The sequence below is a fragment of the Atractosteus spatula genome, chromosome 2 (assembly GCF_055471065.1).
Source record: "Atractosteus spatula isolate fAtrSpa1 chromosome 2, fAtrSpa1.hap1, whole genome shotgun sequence".
NCBI lineage: Eukaryota > Metazoa > Chordata > Actinopteri > Semionotiformes > Lepisosteidae > Atractosteus > Atractosteus spatula.
Window position 1 is genome coordinate 72678278 of NC_142707.1, and position 24513 is coordinate 72702790.

Sequence of the window (24513 nt, forward strand, 5' to 3'; positions counted from 1 at the left end):
AAGAGCTTATTTATCTTGTTCAGTGATAGGTGTTATAAAAAATGGAAAATATGGAAAATAAGATTGTGTGAATATCCATATCTAAAAGCAGGAATATTGCTGAGAATCAAGAATGGCTTTTCTTAGCACACCTGTAGGTTTTCATTTTCTTCATCTTTATACAAATTTGTATATATCTAAAGATAAAATTGTATAGCTTTATACTCGGTCTCTCATGCTGCGTCACTTGGGTAAGGCAATATAAGGACATGCTATAGAGAAGCCTGGTGTCAACGTTTTTAATCACTGTCAAATGCCATACAAAACCCTGGCACTTCTTAAATTAACTTGGTTACTCGAATCAGTACTTTTTTCAAACAGATCTTTTACAGTTCTCCTCCTTTTTTTGTGCCCTGTATTTTATTGAATTACTTTGTTTACATCTGTGCACGCTGACTCACTTCTTGAGCTTTAAAAGTTCATCTTTGCCTGCCTCCAGCACCGAGCTTTAGCACATGAAAGTCTTGCAGCCTAGGAACGAATGGTCACCTGAGTAAATATTTTTGGTTTCCTGGCATACTCTTTTGAAATACATCAACCTTTAAGACAAATAAAGGTAAATGTGTACATGTATTCCAAATTATATCTTTACTTCATTTTCCAGCTTGTGTGTATTTCAGAAACATGGGTAAAATAAATTAGACCATGTTTTGTAATTGTAAGTGTTAATTATTCACATTTCAGGTGTTTTTTTTTGTGGTAAGGATCCACTGCCATTTCGGGTGAATTTAATTCATCCTCAGACCCTGAACATGACATTCATGTCATGCATTGCAGTTAGAGCGAAACTGAGTCAGGATCGAGCCCTAAAAGAGCCGGCGGTGGACACCGGGAATGATCTGAAAGGACACTGTAATCCTGAAACAAGATTTCATTTTGAGAAACGTCTTATAATGATACAGCCTTTGCTTCCCATACCATTTGTTTGAATGCTTATTGTATTGTTACCACACCACATTGAAGTCCTTGCAGCTGTAGCCCAGAAGACCCTGGGAGGGTGGGAAGCTCAGTCGTCTCAGCATCTCGTTCTTTTTTCTCTCAGCCAATTTATTGCCACATATGGTAACCACAGTAGGTAGAGACATTTGTGGTTCTTCAGCCTGAAGGCTTTTGTACTGCAGCATACAATCAAACAAAAGCACCACACTGTCCCCCTTTGTCAGCAGGAGTAGAGAAATGCATGACTGATTCAAATAAGCCTGTTCCAGATAGAAGAAAACTATCGGTTTTATGTATGAACTTTTGTAAGGTATCAATATAAGCACTGTCCAGTGTACGAGCATCCTAGCAAGCATGTAATATCCAGAACTTGATCAGATCGACTGGAGAAAATTATGGAAGCTCTCTGTCGACATTTTAAATGTTGAGTCTTGCTTTAAGAAAAAAAACGAAACACTCGACAATAGCTGTCTGAACTTAAAACTCTTTGCGTGTGGGTTAAATTGAAAAAGCCTTTCATAACCAGACTTTGGCAGGCAGCTGTTTCCTGGATTCTGCTGAAGGCTAGAAGCAGACGCTTTGACAAACGTGTCACGAAGTGCCCCTCGGTGACCCCGCTTTGTGCCGCTTCTGTGCCCTCTCCCTCCCCAGACCCGCGCTCCCTGGCCAAGACCCCGAAGACGGTCGCCGACGCAGAGGAGGACGAGGGCGCTCAGTGGAACTGCACCGCCTGCACCTTCCTCAACCACCCGGCCCTCCTGCGCTGCGAGCAGTGCGAGTTCCCCAGGCGCTTCTGAGCCGCCCGGGGCCGGCGCCTTCGCAGAGACGCGGAGAGGACGGGGCTTCTCCGGCAATAAGGACAAGGACAGGGTTTTCTTTTCTCTTAATCGTTAACGTCTTTTGAGTAGAATGCTGTCCACCGAAGGCTTGACTGGATAGTGTTTACAGGTTACGTACTTAAAAGCCAACATAGCTGATGATACCTCACCTTTGGGTCGCCGGCACTTGGGGAAACCTGTCCGTTTTTTTTTTTTTAAAAAAGGTAAATTTCCTAACGTTTTCACGAGGGGCCTCTTTCTTCCGTGCGCAGTATTATCAGTGCCCCCCCTTCCGTGTAGGGGTCAACCCGGTGGGGTGCCAGAAAGCACTTTGCCTCTCCCACCTGCGACGCTGGGGACGTTTCTCATGGCTCGGGGAGGAAGTACGCGCTGTCGCCACACCTGCAGGGGGGGGAAACTACTTGTTTGGACCATGTGATTGGTTGCCGTTTTCAAGGATACTGGGAAGAAACATGCAGTGTTACTGGCTCCGTTACTTGCCCTGTGTCCCCTTCCTTGATTGCCTTTCCACTCTGCATCTGTACAAGCCACAGTGAAACACGATGGAAGTGAAACTGCATGCTTTGTTTGTACAGTACACAGTAATAAAAATACCCCCCCATAGTTTCTCTTACTGTACATAGTTTTAGAATCTGCTTTAAATGACTTTCTTCACGCTGATTTCCTTGTCTTTCCTGTAAGTATAACGTAATAGACTTGATTAACTTTTTTTCTTTAAAGCAAATAAGCACGTTGCCCCTTTAAGCTTTTTACTTGGTATCTGTGAGAAGTGAAGCCTTAAATAAAAGAGCAATAATATGAAACTATGCACAGTTTAGCTTTCTCTGCTCAGTCTGTTCATTGCTCCTGTAAATGTTGATGTTCCACGGATGATCTGCAGATGCAGCTAAGATGTCATACAGAGATCGAGGGTTTTGTGGGCTTTGGAGATTTCATTAATGTCGGACCGAATCTCTTGGATGAAAACAGCCACGTTATCTAACAGCTGGAATGTAGTTGTATATGTCTGGGGGGTTTTAAAATGAGACTCGAGAGTTTTAAAGCAAACGTCAAACCTTGTATAAAAGTGCCTATTCAGGCAAGGCTAAAAGGATATGCAAGATGGGAATGAGGGATGGGGATTTCAAGGCGGTTGACATGTCTTACCCAAAAGCTACCTTGCTAAGGACTTCCAACAACTGACTGGATCAATGCAGTGAGAATTACAAGTTCTTATTTGCAAACTTTCATTTAAAAAAATCCCCCTTTTAAATTTCCAGATATTCTTAACCTCATTTCTATCAGTAAAGTTGCCTTAAGCAGTAATGATGACAATCACCATTTTCCAAATCCAGTTTAAAATCCTTCAGATAATGTCCTCTTATGTTTTGACGACTTGCGTTGACATGACCTTTATCTTTGGATTTTTTTTAAAGATTTGTAAAGTTTGTCCTGCAGTGTGCGGTATTGTGGCACACGTTTCTGTTAGAATGGTTGTTTTATAAATTATGCAAAAACAGTGAAGTCTTCGATAAAAGCTTAATGTGGAAATCATGGAGATAATTTTGGCAGGAAAAGGCTGAAGTTAATTTCTGAAGCACTTACATCAGACTTTCATTTAAAAACAGCAACCCAATTTTCAGCTTCATCTGCAGTTCTGTGTGAAGATTGAGTCTGTTAATGTTTTATTAATAAAAACCTAATTTGGATATCTAAAGTTGTTTTTTGATTTTAGCTGGGAAAACTGTCTTTGTAACAGATAAGTTATTTGTAAAAATTAAAAAAAATCTATTCTGAAATTTTGCCTGGTGCTTTTTTTCCTTGGTAGAATCTCGGTCATTGTGCTGTTTTTACAGAGGGACCGTTGTCAGCGTTTAGAGGACATTTTATCCAGTTCATAGCTTTTCACAGCAGAGGGCACTAGAGGAACATCTTGGTAAGAGAATCCTGAGGATTTGGTCTTTGGACATGAAAGGGAGGTTTGAAAAGTATTTGAACGTCATCCTATTTATCTCGATTAAGTGCACCTCCTTTTCATTTCCAAAGACCAAACTGACAGAATCCCAATTATGCTGCTGCTTCATTTTCGTCGTTATTTTTTTGGGGGGTAAATCTTGTCAAACTTCAGCCTTGTCGATTACTCCAGTTTGCATCACAAGGTGCTACAGAGGCCGTTGTTTTGTTGAACGTCACAATGGTAACTGCATTCCCCCCCCCCCCAACGTTAAGAGTTAAGGCATCGCTCAAAACGCCAAATGAATGTAATGTGTGCTTGACTAAAGAAATCCCAGTGGCAGATTCAAATTCCTACAATGAGATTATCAGAAAAACCTGTTTCAGGTCTTTTGTATGTAAGCGGACTCTAACTGAAACAGATGAAGGCACTAAAAGAAGTCATCCGTCGCTCGTCCTTTTCCACACGTTCTGTTGCCGCAGGAGTCGCATGCGTGTCTGAAGTTGTGTGCTGTGGTGCGTTACTCATTACCGCAGGGGTCCCCCCCCGACTCGTGCTCCTGGTGACCCACAGATCTGTCTGGCTTTGTTCTAGCCGAGTTGTCGTTTAGACAACTCGTCGAGTTCATAATTGACTGGGTCACGTAGTTTAAATTAATCCTGTTAACAGTTTTCAGGTTCTGAATAGCAGGTAGCCTTTTAACTATTGTTTTTCCTAATTAAAATCAAATCCCAAACTCTTGAGTTGAGACCAGGTCTTGCGAAATGTTGCAGTCAAGCAGCTTATTAATTCACTTAAGGCTTCAATTGGGTAATTAAGCTCAGCTGGAATGAACACCAGCCGGTGTGTGGGCCTGCAGGACAGAGACTGGGAACCCCCGGTATTACTGCTTTAGGAGGGATATAATATTGAGTCCCACAGTTGGAAATGTAGGCTGATGCTCCAGGTTGTGTTCTAATGTGCCTAAGTATAAGAAATTGCAATTTAGTTTGTTGTTGGCTGTTCCAGTATTGAGCTCCATAATGGAGAAACTGCATCCCTGGCTGGTAGTGTGTATTTACTATTGGAAACATAGCACTTTGGGTTCAGATATACTGCACAGCTACCGTACATGCAGATGGGATGTGGGATGAAACCAGAATCAAAAGGTGATAAGAGCTTGAGTGCAGGACGAAGTGAAGCTCAGGTTTTTATATAGCCCCCTCAAAGACCATCAAAAAGTATAATCTGAGGTGCTACATGATGCACTGTAGTCTAAAAAGTCTAGAATCAGAGGAGCAGGGACTGAAGAATTCAGGCAGACTCTGAATCCAGTCAAGCAGAGTAATCCTGTTGTCCAGACTCCTATGATGCCATCATCTGTGATGATACTGATTCGTAAAGCTACTGTATACACGTTAATGAAGAAACGTCCAGCACTAGAACAGACCACAAAGCCTGTCAGTGCTGCCTCAAAGTATATCTGATGCAACACCAAAAGGAGCAGACTGAATTTAACATTGTAAAGACAAAAAACTGGTTTGATTATATACGCTTTAATAAGGCACATAATTATCTTTGGATCTATGCCTTTCCCATTTGGAAACCTCATATGACAATGGCCTCTACTGATTTCTTCATTTAGAAGAGCAGGAATGAGGAGATATTAAAAGGCGCTCAATGATTTAACGTTCTGTTAAAGGCAATTCTATAGCTGTCCCTTATTTTGTAACTTTATATATAAAGTGCGCTTGTTTTATAATGCATAAAAACATTCATATATTACATCAACCATCACACATGCATTTAGTACAATTCACCCAAATACTTTTAATTGCTACATTCACTTATGTAATCAAGTATTGTACCTCGATCTATAAACATAAAATGTTTAAACGTATTCATGAATGAAACACCACCATACCCCCCCCCCCCCCTTCATTATGAAGTCCTGTTATACATTGTGAACAGACATTAACAGGGTTTGGATCCAAGCTGGAACAAGATGCATCAATCATGCGTTATGATGCATAGAATTCGGCAGAAAATCTTTTTATTTTTCAATTTTCTGAACATTACTCCTGATTAGTTTTTCACAGCAGAAATCTCTGTATGTTGCTCTGATTAGACCCTGTTAATTCCAGTAATATGAAGTCAGTAAAAAAAAGCAAAGACCTTTTAATGTGTCTGTTCCTTTAAATGAGAGGTGTTATAAAAAGCAGCTTTGACAGTTCTGTTCACACTTGCTGTCCAAGCATGTTTCTCAGTTACTCAGTATTAAGCACCTCACTGTGAGGTTACAGGGTAAAAACAACATATGTATGTTGCTTTAGGTTTTACAATCCAATCATCTAATGCTGAATTTAAATGAAATGCACTATAAAAATTATGTTGGTGTTCTCGTAGCCTATAGAAAGAGATTATGTCTCTTTCAGGATCACTTATATCAAACAGCCCGCATATGAGATCTCTTCAGCACTTAGTTACAAGGTACACTTTAATGTGTAATAATGTAACAACATGATTCTCAGAGGAAGAGTGCTTTGCACTCAGAAACAGTGGCTACGGTTTGCCTAATAATAAAAATAATATAACAGGACGCAAGCTAGTTTAACACGTTCCTCCTTCCATTACCACTATAATACGTGGCACCTAGAAGCAATAGTGGCTGCTTCGAAATTTATGGATGATTGAAATGAGGCTGGACGTGTCCAAGACGTTCGGGTGCAAACACATCACCTGGTCCACCGCGGCCTGAGGGAAGAGGGCGCACAGCTGGTTCCTCACAGTCCTCTTCTGCTCACTCAGCAGCGGGTCAGGGGCCTGGCCACCCACTAGCAGCCCGAACTGACCCCCCCCCCAGCTGAAGCTCGGGAGAGCAGAGGACTTGGGTGGCACGCCGGGGTAGTGGTACTGCTCTAGCTCTTGTTCCTGGTAAGGGGTGGGGTCGCTGTGAGGCAGTACGACATCGCAAGGCTTGGGTCCATGCCGGATTTCGGTCCTGGCACCTCGACTGGGGCTAACGTAGAAGCTGGGGCTCTGAGCGGAGCCGTCCGACGCCTGCGAGGGGCCGGGCGCTCTGCTCTGCGGCGCGTTTCCGTACCAGAAGCAGCAGCCGGGGCGCGAGCTGCCAGAGCCGGCCCCGCAGGCACGAGCGCAGTTCATGCTGTGGTTGTGGCTGTGGGAAGGTAAAGGCCTGCCAGGGCTGCTGTTCCGATGGGGAGGGCTCCCGCTCCAGCACGGACTCCGTGCGCGCGGCCCCTCCTGAATGTACATGTTCGAGATCCTGGCCTCCAGGGAATCGAGCCCTCCGTCGCTCGCGGGACGCGGGAAAGCTGGGGGATCCCACGGGGAGGAGGGACTGTGCCTGGGACTGGGGCTTTCCAGCTGGCGGCTGGGTGACAGCCTACTGCGCGCACTGTCCTGCCTCGGGGCCACCGTGGGCTGAAGGCAATCGCACACGGCCGTCTGGGAACTTTGTTCGTAAAACGCTGGTGGGTTTGGGGCAACGGGCAGAGCCCCCCGACTCGAGGACGTCGCCGGGTTGTTCGGAAGCTGCCTTGTGTCCGGGAAAGCTTTGGGAGAAGTGGACCTGGTCTTTGCACGAAGTTCGTCTGCGACTGACAAGTGAGACTGGTTCGACCTCTCTGGATGATAGAACTTACACTTGATACCGTATGTGCACTTCTTTCCTGAAAGACAGATACACAGCCGGTTCAGGTCGGAGCAACAGTGCGGAAAAGCAGAAAAGCTTAGCCAGGTGGACTTGGGTGGAGTTTCTTGTGAATGTTCAGGAGGGACGACAACAGCCAAGTTCAGTCAGACTCTGCTGTCAGTAATTCATAATCACTCCTGACGTCATTTCCTCACCTAAAACAGCAGACATACTCGACCCTCTTCTCTTGACCTTTCTCTTTCTGCCTCATCCCCCTCTGCAGATGCCCCTGGGTCAGCCCTCACTCTGCAGGGGGGTCCCAGCATCCTCGTCCTCTGGCCAGGAGGTCAGCCCTCGGCCAAGTGGGTTAAGCCGAATTTTATTGACTGAACGTATTGTAACGCATACGGCCGCCATTGCAGGTTGTGCGAGCCGGCGAACCACCGCCCTTCCCTGTGAATAGCAGGGACCGCAGCCGCCGGGCTGACGGGAGATTTCCCTTTAGCTCAACTGTCTGGGTCCCTGTTGAGTGACGCCGGAGGCCCGGGTTCGAATCCCCAGCGGTGGGGGGCCAACCTGAGGCGGCAGCGGCGAGGACGTATACCCATGTGAACCCGGAGCGCTACAGTATGATTACTTCTCGAGTATTGTTAATCCAAGCGAAAAGTAAATCTTAAGGATGTCAAGTCAGGAATAATGTTTCTTTTTAGCCATATACTAAACATCTGTAAACAAGAGGTCGAGTTAACGTATGTTCATCCCAGACACCCTCTGTCCAACTCTGTAGTGATGTTACTTCAGTGAACGAGGAAAGGAGGAGAAACGCCGCCCGCAGAGATTCTTACCATAGGGGCAGTGCTGCCATCTGTGCTCAGGGACTTGAGGTGTTTTTCTAAGGAAGTTTTCGATTGTTGGTCCATTTCTTCCCAGGGGATCATCTGGGGGCATAAACCTGCAGAAGACGGACATCGTGCAGAGATGTGAGCACACAGCTTAGCTCACCTTCTTCCATCTTTCATTCTCATTTTGAATCTGTTTGCCAGCGACTGTTTGAAATGGTTCTAAATAGTCGCAAGGGCCTCTGAGGGCCTTTCCTGGGCTTGGCCCCGCTTATCACATATATTCCCGAATCATAACACAACCTCGGAATAATCGGAATATGTCGGGGGGAGAGGGGGGGGTTCCAAGTCCTCATGGCAGCACGCAGGAATGTTGAAACTCTGGATCGTATCCATGCGTCTATTTTCTAACCACTTTATCCCGTGAAGGATGGCAGAGGAGCTGGAGCCTGTCTTGGCGTGATACTCCCGGGACGGGACGCCACCAAGGGGCTGCGAGTGCATCACAGCGCACACAGAAACGCAGACACGCTCACACCAGGGACAGTTTTTACTAGAAGTCAATAAATAATTATTGCTTACACTTATATAACACTTTTCTGGACACTCCACTCAAAGTGCTTTACAGGTAATGGGGATCCCCTCCACCACCACCAGTGTGCAGCCCCACCTGGATGATGCGCCAGTATTCTCCCCACACACCAGCTATCAGTGGGGAGGAGAGCAGAGTGATGAAGCCAGTTCTGAGATGGCCATTATTAGGAGGCCATGATTGGTAAGGGCCAATTGGAATTTTGGCCAGGACACCGGGGTTACACCCCTGCTCTTTTCAAGATACACCCTGGGATTTTTAATGACCACAGTCAGGACTTTGGTTTTACGTCTTATCCGAAGGATGGCACCTGTTTACAGTGTAGTGTCCCCATCACTATACTGGGGCATTAGGACCCACATGGGCCGCCGGGTGAGCGCCCCCTGCTGGCCCCACTAACACCTCTTCCAGCAGCAACCTTAGCTTTCCCAGGAGTCTCCCCTCCAGGTCCTGACCAGGCTCACACCTCCTGAGCTTCAGTGGGCTGCCAGTTGTGAGTTGCAGAGTGATATGGCTGCTGGCTATTATATGGCCAGCAGCCATATTTAAAATTAAGCTACCACTTTATTTTTGGACAGTGGGAAGAAACTGGAAACCCCCATGAACATGGGAAGAACGTACAAACTCCACACAGGAATTGAACCCAGGGCTGCGAGGTATTAATGCTCACCACTGCACCACCGCGCCGCCCAGTTTGTGTGACCACGTGTGCTTTTGTGTGGCATACGGTATTGTGTTTCCGAGCATTGTCTCGGTCCTTAATTTGGGACGTGACTGTTGTAGAGCACGCAAGTCCTCCCAGGAAAGCTTGATAAGGATTTTAAATGTACCTCCCTGCCGCAGCATAGACATTTGAAGACGTAGTAGAAAGAGACCTAGATACGGTCCACAGAACAAACCCACGGCCCGCACAGACGGCGTTTCCCACAAACCTACGTGTCGTTTGCGAAGGTGTACATGAGGAGCCGCTCCTCTATGAACTTCTTCCAGTGTGGTTTCTCCAGCTGCAGGTCCCGGTAGTTGTCGTTGGACACGATGATCCCGTCAGACTTGTAGGCCAGCTTGATGATGAAGCGGTCGTCGTAGCACACCACCCTCTTCCCGTTGACGCAGCGGGAGGGGGTGTACACCAGGATTTTCCTCCTCTCCAGCTCGTGGAGGACGTGCTGGTCTGAAAGCACACATGGCACAGGCTTCACACACAGCCACACTCACCAGCTAGCTTGTCTGCTGTCCGGATGGTGGAAGATTTTCCACACACACTGAGACGAGAGCATTGGACTGCTTAATGCATTGAGATGGTTTGCCTTTTGAGTTAGAAGCTCGTGAATTATTTTGTCAGCATTACTGAATGTTTTGTACATAACATGTCTCACGAGGTACGTAGATTTGCTCTGAAGACAATTCTTCCCCCTGATAGTTAAACTTTTTTAAGCTTTTGGCACTCCCTACATTTTCTTCAGAACGGGTGTTTGCTCCTCTGAACCTGGAGAGCCTCCTTAACATTGTCCAATCACTTCAAAGTTGATTTATCAAACACACCACAACACAGCGTGTCTTTTCTGTGAGCTCACCGGGGGGAAATAAAAATAAAAATCACAAAATTAAAAGTTACATAATAGCGCAATAACAATTGAATAAAATAAAATAAACTCAATATAAATAGAACTGCTATGTGTCCAGGGTGTATGCAGTACATTAGGTCCAAATAGTGCAGTATGCCAAATACAATGAAAACTGTATGTCCGTGTAACCTGACCATTTAACAATGACCCTTAGGGTGGTTGCTGAAGGTGACTACAGCATGGCTGTTTAGCAGTCTTATTGCCTGGAGGTAGAAGCTGTTCCGTAATCTGTTGGACTTTGACTGAATGCTTGGATACCGTTTACCAGACGGTAGGAGGGAAAACAGTTTGTGACTGGGATGACTGGGGTCCTTGAGAATGGACCTGGCCTTCTTCAGACATCTAGCTGAGTAGATCTCCTGGATGTTTGGTTGCTCACAGCCAGTAATGAGCTGCGCTGACTTCACAACCCTCTGCAGTACTATGCAATCCCGGGTGGAGCAGTTCCCATACCAGGCTGTGATGCAACCAGTCAGGATGCTCTCAATAGTGCACCTGTAGAAGTTGGCCTGGATATGTGATGGCATGCCAAACCTCTTTAGCCTGCGGAGAGAGAACAGGCGCTGCCGTGCTGTCTTGACCACGGTGTTGGTGTGGTGGGTCCAGGTTAAGTCCTCTGAGATGTTAACTCCCAGGAACTTAAAACTGCTGACCCTCTCCACTGCAGTCCCATTGATGTGAATAGGTGTGTGATCTCCTCCCTGGTGTTTCCTATAGTCCACAATCATCTCCTTAGTCTTACTGATGCTCAGAGAGAGGTTGTTCTCCTGGCACCATGCTGCCAGGGTTTCAACCTCCTCCCTGTATGCAGACTCCTCACCATCTGTGATCAGGCCGATGACTGTTGTATCGTCCTCAAACTTGATGATGGAGTTTGAGTCATGCCTGGTGACACAGTCATGGGTAAATAAGAAGTAGAGGACAGGGCTAAGCACACAGCCTTGGGGGCCTCCAGTGTTTAGAGTCGGGGTAGAGGATATGCTGGTGCCCACCTTCACCACCTGCGGACGTTCCGTCAAGAAGTCCATGATCCAATTACAGAGGGAGGTGTTCAGTCCCAGGTCCTGGAGCTTGATGACAAGCTTTGAGGGCACTATGGTACTGAATGCTGAGCTGTGATCAACAAAAGGCCGTGGCGACAGCATCCTCTGTTGAGTCTTTCCAGGTCACCTGTTTCTAAAGTGCAGGAACGCCTGCAAGGTGCTGATGAATGAACTAACCATTCTGTTTATTTACTGGTCGCTGAGGGCTGAACAGTACATCTTGGTCCCACTTTTTCTCTAGCTACTGAATTTAACAAACCAACTACATCATTCATCACAAATTCCAGCTCGTGAGAAAGGGGTGATGTAAGGGTGACCTACAAAACCTGCTGAATCGGGGCTCTCCAGGAGCAGAGCTGGGCCTGCTTGAAATGCTGTACTTCTGTTCATATCATTCATCTTGTAGCCCTGTGCTTAATGAAATGAGAAAAAAGGCAGTCTCAAACAAAGCAGTGCAGTCCGCGTCTACTTCTAACTCGTTTATGGCACACAGTAGTTCTCACTTTTGAAGCTTCACAAAAAAAATGAAACTGCAAACCACATGGTGTGGCCCGCCTGACACACGAGCTGCCACGTTTCCTTTAGCTCTTGAAAGTTTTTAGATTTGAAACGTAGGCTTTGAAGCAATGAAAAGACAGAGCCGTCGCCCCAGCCATCTGTGGACTCTACTTACGTGTAATGGGAGCTTCTGGCTTGGGCTGCTCCTTTCTCCACAAAGGCACAAACACCGTGATGTCATGATGGCCCCTGTCCCAAAACCACTGCACAGCCAGCTGGATCCCGCGACAGGAGAACACTTGCTTGTCGCCATGGCTGCAACAACACCAGCAGGTCAGAGCTCCTACTGTGGCAAAGCCGGTTTACAGGTGCGACTGTGATGCGTTTTAACGGCACCTTCATGCAGAAAGAATGCTGCATCTCCACCAACGCTTAAGTTACAGTTTTGAAACAGTAAACCACTGACTTAATTCACACAGTATTTCACAAGAGGCATTGAGCCAGTCTGCTACTGGGAAAGCCAGTACAGAGGCCCAGGCTGCTGTGTGAACACACACCATGAGCACTGCACGTTCTGTACTGCCTGGCCAGCTAAAGTTCCTGTTTCTCCTTTGACACTAGAACCACAAGTTTACACCAGCTTCTTTTCAAGATATCCCATACATGGGTTCTGTAGCTCATTTGCCTACAGCTGGTAACCCGAGGAAGGTAATTTCCCTTCTTCTCACTGAGCCCTGAACAGGAAGTCTCATGTTATTTTGCATGTAGCAAAAAAGAATCATTGCTTCACTGTTTTTGTGACACAAAGGAAAATAAAAATAATGGCAGCAAAGGATTAGTGGCAAATTTAACAAGAAGTTACATTATAAGGCCTCTGTGTCTAAAATTCTTGAAAAACATACAGCACGTTTAATAGCCCACCATGTGCAAAATGGACAAGACATCTGTTGCATTGCATCATTTTATATGCTATTTTGATGTTTATTATAGTAATTAGTATATCTAATATCATCCTGTTTTAATGCTTGTCAAAATGTGAGGCAATACATCATCGGCTCATTATGAACAAAAATGGTAGAAAAAATGACATCAGATGAATACTTAGTACACAACTAGTAAGGAGGCTAAAATATATTATTTAAGCTTCAAATGGCAATTGAAATATTTAAACCCACGGAGTTAATCAACACTAGTGACCACTTAGGCTCTGACTCATGCTATTCATGATGCATTGTGCAGTGTTGTTCAGAATACGTCTAAAACAGAACAACTATTTGAATAAGTCGACCACATTACTGTAAGACCTGTGCTGATCAAAAACTTCACTCTCTCGGTTTCAATGACATCAGTCTATTTGAATGTTCCATCGCGCCCCTTTTGGTCTTCCAGCTTGCAGAAGTTATTTTCATCTGCACCACTTTGTGCTGCTCAGCAGTTCAGGTGTTTTTCGACCACATGATTGAGATCTATTCTCACAAGCCCTCTTGTACAAAACAATCATGAATTTCTTCTAAAAGGTGGCAATTATCTGAAGCTGGGAGCATGTGGGTTTCGCTTTTGCATGAACACTTTGTGTCAGGTTTGGCATTTGAAAGCCCTTCTTACTTGTCTTGTCGAGAACTGTGCCATCCTCGGTTTTCACAGACAAAGCAAGACTGAAGAATTCTTCATGTGTAATGAGTTCAGCACTAAAACAGACTGCCACTGCCTCTTTCCCCATAACATATTCATGATCAGATAATTACAGCATCTAAATATGTGCCCTTCAGACATGTTTTCTGTCAATTTTTACACAGAAAACAACTTTCAAGCTTCAGACCAACACAGTGTTAACTGACCCAGTGTTAACGCTGGTGACAGCTGAAGATACTTCATGTCGCTCTGCTCATGTGCTATATTACTGTTCCCACATGCGGACATGCTCTCAAACTGTCAAATGCTTCAGCGTAAATCTGCTCCACTGACTGGTTTTTAGGGGGAGTTAAACTGCAACGGTCACAGTTTTGTTTCTGCATGGAGCATTTCCAGGCACAATTATTCACATGGTGGAGGGTGACATTAAGAACGAGCAAAACTTGAGATCTTTGCCTTTTAAAGCTGTTCAGCTAAATGAATCTGAATGAATCTAGAGAATCGAATGGAACGACAGTCAGGTGGCACCTCCACCACTCCACATGGTTTCGTCTTAGTACCGCACTTATTGGCTTGGTATCTGAGGCTCATTTGAGGCAGTCAGAGCTGTAAGGCTTGTGTCCTGCTGTGGGGACGCTCTGTGGGTGGAGCCCTTGACTTTGCGGCAGCAGCTCTTACGAAAAACACGGGGATCTTCTCCACTCTGAGTCTCTAGCCTTAAAAATGGCAGCCGTGCCAGCGTGCTCACCTAACCTGAGGAGCTGAACCAAGTAGAACACTCCGAAGTAGCTGACGTACAAGGAGGCACATACCCACTGTCACCCTGGGAGCAAGAGGCATGTGGATACCACTCTGGGAAATATAAGTATGAAATCTGAACAAATCAGAGCCATTATATGAAAACAGGTCACCAGGAAGCACAACTGCATTCGTATGTTTTGTTTTTGTTGAAAAAACAGGCTACTTTCCTGTGCCAGGCTGTAGCTGACATAGTGCGAGACTACAGATTTGACTTTATTTTATTTGCATTTAAGAAAATCCGCAGCTTTGACTTTCTTGGGCTTCAGCGAGCATGCGCCCCCGGCACCCAGACCTCCGCTTGTGTTTTCCTGTTGCGCTGTAAAAGACACCTCGGCCCAAATGGCAGACAGATCTGGAACAAAACTCTAAACTGCTGCTTCTAAAATACCCTTAATAATCCAATAATCCACAAAGGACTATTGTAGAGCCCCCGAGTGCGTTTCAAGCAGCTGATCACACGAACACAGCAAGCTGTTGTATCTGTCCTACTCCAGTCTTCTTCACTGTCAAGCACACCACCTGAAGACGTCTATGTGTTTGACTCCCTACGTCCAGACCTCCGGGGTATAGTGGGAAAGTTTCAGCATAAACAAATTCAGTTACATTATACAAAAAAAACCTGCGTTTGAGGTGTAAGCCAGCAGATCCTGTGTGGCAACCTCTGCCAGGCAGGGCTGCTCCAGTCTGCCAGACAAGCCCCCGAGGGCCCGGCCCGTGACAGAGACTCACCTCATGGCTACGTTGCTGCCATCAATGACTACGGGTCTCAGGCCGCTGCCAGGCTCTGGGGGCTCCTCCTCCGCCAGCTCTGCGGGGCTGCAGCCCCGGGGTACGAGCTGTGGGCTGGGGCTCTTGGGCTGCGCGCCGGCTGGCTGGGCGCTGCTGCCGGTCTTCAGCAGTTCCTCCAAGATGTCATTCGTCAGGGCGTCCCAGTGCAGGCTCTCCAGAACCCGCACGACGTCTCTGCGGGAGTACCCCAGCTTGAGGAAGCGCTCGATGGTCCTCTGGTGTCTGTCCATGCTCTCTTGGTCTCGGGGCTCCCCTCCTTCAGCGCGCCTGCCGGGGCTCCTCTCTGGTGTCTGCCACCGGGGAACCCTCCCTCCTGCCCTTTTTATTGCATCTGGTTTCAGAGTTTCCACAGCAACAGGCCCAGCTCTGGAAAAACTGACAACCAACGAGTGAGCAGGCAGCGAAGCATTCTCTGACACACGCTGTAAACACAGGAAGTAGACGATCAAGTCAGAGGGGTTTTCAGCCACTTTGATTGTGGTTTGCAGCCTTGATAGAATCTTCTTGCTCTGCAGCTGCAACATCACTCTCACGTCATGTCTCTGAAAAGCCCCTAAGAGTGATCTCCTCAGCAGCAGGTCACGAGGGGGAAAGAGGCATCACTTTAAAAGGATTCAAATCACCTTCAAACTTTCTCTAGCTTAACCTGTGACACAATAACAGGATGCGTGCCATTATTTCAGAATGATAAAAGGTCACATAAATTTGAAGCTGGAGAATATTGTTTTTTCCAGTTTCCCAAGTAACAAGCCCATTCAGGTTTTTAAAAGCCCAACAGGATTGAAAACCTGTAGCTACACTGGCCTGACCTCGGCAGCTAGAATTGGGGACCCCTGTTTTTACTGCACTTAGAGAGATGGTTTTTTTTACAGTGTGACTTCTTCTCTTGCTCAGAATGGCTACTGGGCAGGCTCGGGGAAAGGATGATATTTTTCCCAGAAAGATGTATAAAAGCACCCCCTGACATAATTGACATTCAGAAACATTCTGCAATATTTAGAAATGCCAACAAAAATCTTTTAACATGCATTTATATACAGTGTGTGACCTGCTATTCCCAAAAGGAGCTGTTTTTGGTCATTGTCCTTGATTAAAAAAAGTTAAAAAGAACAAATTTTATTTGTTATTTCTATGTCATTGTTCAAATTATTGATATGCGACAACTTAAATTTCTACAATAAAGAACTGTGACAACTGTGGAGTCTGGATATACAATAATTATTCTTATTAACACATCTGGCTAATATGTCTGTCCAGTATAAGAGAGATCACTTTATTGGCCTTATCTAATTTCTTGTATTAGGAATTTGTCTTTTCGCATACCCCAACTTGGGGTCAGAGCGCAGGGTCAGCCATTTATACGGCACCCCTGGAGCAGTTGGGGTTAAGGGCCTTGCTCAGGGGCCCAACGGAGTAGGATTCCTCTGTTGGCTGCGGGATACGAACCGGCAACCTTCCAGCCACAGGCGCAGATCCTAATAATTTACATTTGTACCCTTTTATACATCAAGGCATTTTACAGGAGCAAGCCGGGTGAAAGTCCTCAGCCTTCTAGTTATCTAGTCATGACCTAACATCTGGTCCATTTGGTAGTTAGTAGCTAATTGATCAGACATGTCATTTATCCAGTTCCTGAAAGAGTGTAGGGCATCAGCTTCGACTATATATACTGTATAGCCTGTTTTACAATATGTATAAAGACGTTCTTCCATGCGCCCTTTCTGTTCCCCGTGTTAAACTGTCTATGCTGAAGAAGTCCACTGGATTGTCTTTGTCAGGGCCTCTGAGGATGGTCAGTGTCTGTTTCAGGTCTCCTCGTGGCGCTCTCTGTTCAAGACCAAAGCTCAGTTTAAGGACATTTCTTTAAGCCTGGGAATGTACTGGGCTTCTTCTCTGGACTGTTTCCAAAGCAGCAATTTCTTTCATTGTAAAGTGACAATCAAACTCGACACAGGACTCTAAATGCTTGAGATTTTAACAACATCCTTCGATCTCTACACCTTTCACTGCAAATCCAAATATTTTGCCTTTTTTTTTGCTTCCCGACATTGTCTAGAGGTTTGAATGTGTCAGCATAAACACCTACGTCTTTTTTAAGTGTAGCCCTTTCTAACACATCGTTTCCCATTTTTGAATCTATAGTTCGTGTTTGTAGTACCTGCATGCGACACCCTGTACATGTCTATATCCTGTTATTGTCTGCCAGGTACATGAGTGATGTCTAAGTTGTAGGTGATGTTTCTTTTTCAGTATATTTTCAGTATATTTCTCAGTATATATTTCATATTCATAGCAATATATGGAATTTGAAGAAAGAAGCAACGGAAAGGCAATAAAATGCATTTTAAAAAATTTGATCATTCATACAGTGCCTTGCAAAAGTTTTCAGGCCTTGTCTTTGGTCTCTTATTTTGTAAAATTACAAAATCGTGCGCACACATTTTTTTAAACTTGAAGTTTTATTAAAGCCTAAATGTTCACACTTATAGAGTTCTAGGGGTAAGATACTGTACAGTATGTCACAGTAAAAGTCAGCAAAAACTTAAGAAAACAAGAAAGAATGTTCATTGCACAAGTATTCACACCCATGAACTCCTTAGCTGGTAGAATCACCCTTAACAAAAATGACACATTACACAAGTCTTCCTGTGTAGGTCTTGTCTCTCTACCTACCTACCTAATCTTTCCACAGATTGTCAAAAGGAGTCAGCTCAGGGCTTTCACTGGGCCACTCATGGACAGTCACTTTCTTATCCTTAAGCCACTACAGTGTAGCTCTGACCTTGTGCTTCGGATCATTATCCTGCTGCAAACACTAGTTTTAAGTTTTCAGCCAACTGAAACAGATTTTCCTCCACTACTTGCCTGTTCTGTACTCCGTCCCTTGTCCCTTCAGTCCCAGCAAGGTTTCCAGTACCCGCTGAGGAGACACATCTCTCTGCCACCACCTCGCTGGACTGGAAGGGATAGCGTTGACGAGGAGAATGTGCAGAACGACCAGCCTTGCGACAAGAAAACGTTCCAGTCTGGTCTCACAGTTGGTCCACAACACCTTTTTCCACATTTGTGCGGGATCACTCAGGTGCTTTGTTGTGAACTCCCTGCTACCATAGAAATGGGTTTTCACTGTGTGCCATACGTGCCAGCTTTGATGACCGGGATACTGCTGATGGATGCACACTTACTCCTTTCTCTGCCGTTGAACTCTGTAGCTCTTCCAGAGTTGTTGGCCTCGCTGTGGCCCCCCTCACCAGTCTCCTCCTCGCCTGGCTGCTCTGTGTGGAGGGACAGTCTCGTCTAGGCAGTGTCTGGGTGGTATGACACACCATCTCTTTCTTGATGATCGAGTAGACTATGCTCACAGAGTGAACGATACCCTGCTCCTGATTTGCATTGCGATGACTTAATCCCTAGCTTGCTTTGAAAGCTCCTTATTCTGTGTGCTTGAGTCCTTGTTTGAAATTCACTACATAACCCAAGGAATCTCACAGAAACAGGTGATTTTAATCAGAAATCAGCTGTTCGTTATTATTGCACACAGGCAGGGACCACCCAACTAATCATGAGGCTTGTTTAGGTATTTTTGTGCATCCAAATTAATATAGGTTTGCCACAGCAAAGGGTCTGGAAGACCTGTGCTATCATGACTTTTAGATTTTCTTAATATCATCTACTTTTTTATGTTTTTCCTTTGAACATGTGACGGTATATATAACAAATATGAATTGCTACTTCGATGTGTCATGACAGCACGATTTGAAACAACCAACTGTGAAAAATATACAAAGGTCTGAGTACTTCTGCAAGGTGCTGTAGTTAAAAACACTTCCGGTACATTTCAGGTTTACTTGTCATGTTCTGCACTTATGGCAGCAAGACATAAGCACAAACTGGTCTCAGCGTAGGACTTAATTTCAGTAAGAGGCATGATGGAAGTATGCAGTAACTCTGGAATGTTTTTGAAAACTTCCAGTTTCTCAAACAACTGTGTCCGTGACAGGCCGACTGTTCTAATTTTTAATATCTTCCAAGTTGGATGAATCTTTCATCATTTCAAAATATGATTCTCTTTCAAAGCAACAGAGCCTGTTTACCATACTGAGTTATGTAGCTGCTTCAAGTAATTGAAGCAGCTAAGTGCTGCATTCTACACACTACTTGTCTCACCACCAAATAAAGTAGAAGCCAGTAGTCTGTGGGCATTCAAAAGTATGTTTAACACACATAGCCCGTGTGGAATGAGAAAAAATGCAACAAACTACTAAAATAATGCAACCTTTTTTAAAGACGTAAAGCACATAAGATATTAATGCTGTGACTAACAAAATTCTATATACAGTATTTTAAACTAAAACAAAACCATGCAGACATTTTACAGTACAAACATGGAACAAAACCAGTTTTGCATAGCTCTTCTCCTTTCTGTTAGCCTGATAAACACTGCGCGCTCATCAAATTGTTTTAAGTATGTCACTGAATTGAAAATCCTTCACAATTTTGCACCACATCCTGTGTCTGTAACCCGGGCTTTTGGTAAAAGTAATTTTTTTAAATCCCTTTGTCTGAAAGATCTTTCTACTTCTGCATTATCATCAGGCTCGTGTTAACGGAGGAGGAATATCTCCCACAGCAAATGAAAATACACAGCGAGTACTCCCACTCCTGACGTCGTTACAGACTATCATTGGTCTTACTGATTTGTGCTGATAGGTTCAGAACTACTTCAAAAAGTTGCAGACAAACGTTTCACAACTAATAAGCAAGAGCAAAAAAATGATGAGAGAGGGACTGAAAGCACACACAGTCTCTCAAAAACAGCTTCAATTCCCTTCATTCTGAGTTCACACCAAGAATGAAATACATTAGAACAGAAGTGTAGGTGAATTTGATTCTTCTTCTTGACAAAAGAGTTTACTAAATGAATGTATTTTTACTTACAGTGTAGAAAATCCTGGAAGTGCAACTTGCTCAGCTGGGTGCCTTGTCCTCTTTGTTTGCTGTGAACACTTCAGCTCTTTTTTCACCTAGTCACATAAGGAAGTCAGCACAGTATTTATTCAGGCCATGGAATTGAGGAAGCAAAGAGTGCATATTGTAGTTAATTTCACTTCCTTAAATCCCTGCTATTACTAGTCAGCCTGGCCTCCTGTGACTCTCTGGGCAGCACTGACTTCCTGGACTGGAGCACACGAGTAGCTGCGAGGTGGCGAGTGACAGGGTAAAAGTGATGAGCCCATCTGAAGAGCTTCTAGGGATCACAAAATATCTTCTTCATGCTGGGTGAAGTTCCACACCATAAGCATTCAGCTACAGGCTCAAACATATTCTGAATCAACCAAAATGCTTGTGGCAATATTTGGATCAATCAGAAAAAAATCCCACTAACTACATCTCCTGGAATCATCATAGATTCATTAATTGATCTTAATCACAAAATGTAAAACCTACACCCTGCAACTCTGTAGTTTCTAGTGGCCTTTTCTTTTTTTTTAAAAAAAAAAGATCGTTTCTCAAGTATCTTCACGTCTCACGTTGCATTACTGCTTAAAATAGAAACCTTGTCACCTTGCAACGCACTGCACATGAGCAGAGTTGAAAAAGGTTGCCTCTGGCCTGCTCTACAACCACAGGCATTCAGAAACCTTACCTGCATCAGGTGGGGTTTCCTGGAATCCACCAGGCTTACATTTCACACAGTAACACATTTCACACCTACAGCTGCAAGAAAGGGCCGTGTGTCCTGCAGAGCACAGTCACTCACCTGGACCCGGGGAAAGCTGGATATTCCGAGGTGATATCACCCAATCAGGTCAAGTACAAGTCTCTTGTCATACAGTACGTACGAAGAAGCGCTCACTTGCGCATTGCCTCGCACGCAATGACGCAACGATGACAAAGAAAAATGACCTCACAATTCCTGGAGACCGGAACAGGGCGGCAGCTGTAGTTTTAAGCAGCATTCAGATATAACACTGAAGTGGTGGCAGTATTTTGAGTTCTGTACAAAAACGGAGGGGTGCCAGTGTAGCGGAGCTCGTTTGGGCACGGTGACGTCATCGCCCTCCCTGCGCGTAGCAGGGACCTCCGCCGCCTGGGCTGGGGGAGCTCTCCTTTAGCTCGCTTGGCTGGCTCCCTGTTGCGTTACGCTGGAGACCCGGGTTCGCGCCCAGGTGTTGCGGGGTGGAGAGGTGAGGGCACACATCAGCAAGGGAGGATTTAAGAGGTGGAGATTAGGAATCTTGTGGCTATGGGAAAGAAGCTTTCTTTGAACTGAGAGGTCCAGGCTTTTATTCTCCTGAATCTTCTGTCAGAAAGAGGAGCATTCCCAGGGCGATAATGGACTTTTCTCTCTTCTTCCTTCTGGCATGTTCTGGATTAAGCATTTAAGGTAACAGGTTTGACACCCTGTAACTGCAGGGCTCTGAGACAAAAAAAAAAGGTGTTTTACAGGTGCACCCAAACTAGGAGAAATGAACCTGTGACTTGAAACACTGAAGATTTCCTGAAAGGTTTCGTACTCTGTCAGAATCGCAATGCAGTAGTCCAGCTGTGGTTCTGGAGGGCCTGGGCCTCTGCAGGTCTTCCATGTCTCTATAAAACAGCCGCACCTGAAGAGATAAACTGGTCTAATGAAACCCATGGCAAGCCTATTAAGTTGGGATGGAAACTCAGATTTCACACATCTATCATCCCTCAATTTATCGCCTGACTCTTTTTTTCCAGTGTTTCTCTACTTCAAATCAGATGTAAGAAATCGTCTTCAGCGTTACCTGTTGCTATGGAGGATTGTGTGCAAATGAGGCCCAAGCAGTAATTCATATAAGACAGCTGGCAGTCTGGTTGTGAAAGAACTGAGATATTACAAAAAGAAACAGATTCAAAACACATTTCATGCTTCAATGAAACATTTATGTAAAAAAATCAATTAAGTTATGTTGTAATGCTAACATGTCAATTAAGCTCCAGTATTAACTACATAATGTTTACCTGTTAATTTATACAGTATATGAATTATTTCAGTTTTGTGGCATATTATCTGCATCAGAGTTTCCAGAGGATTAGTGCAGAGCAGTCCTTGAGCATAATTGTATCTGACAGTAACGGTAAGGGAAGTAAAAGTAAAAAGTAACATCTTTTGTGAAATTTTCACAGGAACAGTACAGTATTGAATATGTTTTATTTTAATGGGGCTTTTACCTAAGGGGATGTTTTGCATCAGTGATAATGTTACTTAATTACTCAAATTACACTAACCATTTCCTTCCTAAAACGTCTATCCTATGAAAGAGACAAAATGACTTCTTTATTTACTTTGTGCTTTCATGAATTGCAAAATGCTAGCACGTGGCTTGTGCTATACCACTGACATACAGGCTATATGAAGGCTAGCTTATCTAACCTGCTTAGCTTTGCTTTCTGTTGCATTTGTGACTTTCAGTAAGGATGCTGTTTGTACTGTATAGAATGAGTGGTTGGTCTTTGATATGCTGGTTTCAAGCTCAAGTTCAAGTTCAAGTTTATTGTCATTATACTCATATACAGGTATATGGTATAACGAAATGCTATTTAGGTAGCTCTCAGACGATAAGTAATACAAAAAAACAACAATACAATTGTATAATAAAAGAAAGAGAGACAACAGGCAGTGTGCAAAAACAACAACAGGCAATTTGCATAAACAACAAAAGGTAACAGGTAATGTGCAAAACAACATCAGATGTGCAAAAACATGCATCAACAGAATGAAATAAAAGCATAGAAAATTATGGGGGGTGAGCTTTTTGACATGAAAGTCAAGAAGTTTGCAGTATAGTACAGACAGTAGCATTACTGCCTTGCTGCCCGGTTTGATCGGAAGCTGAGCATGTCTGGGCCTGGTCAGTACTGGGCTGGGAGAGGTCCAAGGAAAACCAGGTAGCTACTCTACAGTATGTGGTGGTGGGAGAAGAGTGGGTGAATTTTCAATCTAATGCTCCAGTATTGGATTATCTGGGACCCTGCTTTCCTTCGAGTGAGAGGCTACACCTCGTCCCCAACTATGCAGCTGTTAAAGATCCTATTTGACTTTTCAGAAGGGGTGAGGGTGTTTATCCAGTTACCAGCTCTGTTCTGCTCAGCTCTGACAGACTGTGTGACTAACACGCCTTGCTGTAAGCAGAGGAGCAGTCTCAGAAATCATACAGTAACTGCACAGGAAACCAGAATGAAGTGCAAAACGAGCGGTCGTTTATTTAAGGACTCCAGCGTAGAGACATATTCACAAAAGTAAGAGAAGACAATCAACGCAAAGGAGCCCAAAACTAAAGCTATTAGGGCCTTTAAGAAAATTTAGGTTTTGGAAGAGTACTCCTACAAGTATAGATTCAATTTATGATCGGGTACAAACAAAAACCGCCTACCAGATCAATTACTCTGAGCTCTGCCCATGGCTTACCCTGACGGACGGGTAGGATTCATTAGAAAGAGAGATGAGTCAGGGTCCGCACCACAGCACAGAATGGCTAAACAGCAGGCAACTACCACAGCCATGAAAATCACTGTGGATCCACAACAACAATAAGGAAGATGTAAGACATAATGAACACAAGGCACAAGAACAAAAGACATTATTTGATCCATGCATTTTTCTATCACCTTTACCAAATTCAGGGTCACGGTGGAGCCAGAGCCTATCCCAGCAAGTAACAGGCACAAGGGAGGGTACACTCTGGAAGGGACACCAGTCCATCACAGGGCAGACACACACGCACACCAGGGCCAATTTTCCCAGAAGCCAATTAACCCACCAGCATGTCTTTGGACTGTGGACCCCAGAGCACCTGGAGGAAACCCACATGAACGCCGGCAGAATATGCAAACTCCACACAGACAACCCCCCACAAGTCCAGAATTCAAGTCACGGCCTCATTGCTGAAAGGCTACAATACTGACCACTGAGCCACCATGCCACCCAACAGCAGAACAAGATAATAAAAATAATGCAGATGAGTAAAGTTTACTTTAAAGGTGCTCTGGGATGATAGATGAAATAGGCAATCAAACTTATCAAACTGTTAACGAATTTGTCACGGCCAGTCTGTTTCGCTCCACTATGCACTGTAGCGAATGTGGGGTTCGTGCTGCAATAACCAAGAGACCGTTCTTGGGTAGCGCACACAACACTCTTCATTTACGGAGCTCCTGTAGCCTTTTTTCCAGTGTCAGCTAGCACTCAGGGAAGAGACTTTTCCAACCCGTTCGACAAGGGTTAAACACACACAAGGGCAGTTAAATGTATGACATTACATGCACAGATCTGAATGAATCTTTA

At 44.6% G+C, this 24513-nt stretch overlaps 2 protein-coding genes across 11 annotated transcripts in view; one reads left to right on the forward strand and one right to left on the reverse strand.

The window, feature by feature from the left end:
* The window catches only part of tab2 (TGF-beta activated kinase 1 (MAP3K7) binding protein 2), a 58722-nt gene extending 55127 nt beyond the window's left edge, over positions 1-3595 (forward strand). For all 3 annotated transcript variants that reach the window (XM_088908799.1, XM_088908801.1, XM_088908802.1), the window contains one exon: positions 1630-3595. In XM_088908799.1, coding sequence (XP_088764925.1) covers positions 1630-1775 — 146 coding nt within the window. In that variant the 3' untranslated portion in view covers positions 1776-3595. The remainder of the gene's footprint in view (positions 1-1629) is intronic.
* Positions 3596-5271: 1676 nt separating this feature from the next.
* Positions 5272-20220, reverse strand: LOC148840194 (putative ribonuclease ZC3H12D). Of its 8 annotated transcripts, none has more exons than XM_088909489.1 (7): positions 20142-20217; positions 18389-18478; positions 15144-18205; positions 12157-12296; positions 9752-9986; positions 8230-8336; positions 5272-7421 (listed from the first exon to the last, which is right to left on the reverse strand). In XM_088909489.1, exons 3-7 carry the CDS (start codon positions 15725-15727, stop codon positions 6382-6384), a joined length of 2106 nt encoding a protein of 701 aa, XP_088765615.1. In that variant the 5' UTR covers positions 15728-18205; positions 18389-18478; positions 20142-20217; the 3' UTR covers positions 5272-6381. The 8 variants fall into 8 exon arrangements, with proteins under 8 accessions (XP_088765615.1, XP_088765613.1, XP_088765614.1 ...); XM_088909487.1 differs by having other exon boundaries at positions 15144-18304; XM_088909488.1 differs by having other exon boundaries at positions 15144-18473; positions 20142-20220.
* Positions 20221-24513: the final 4293 nt, after the last annotated feature.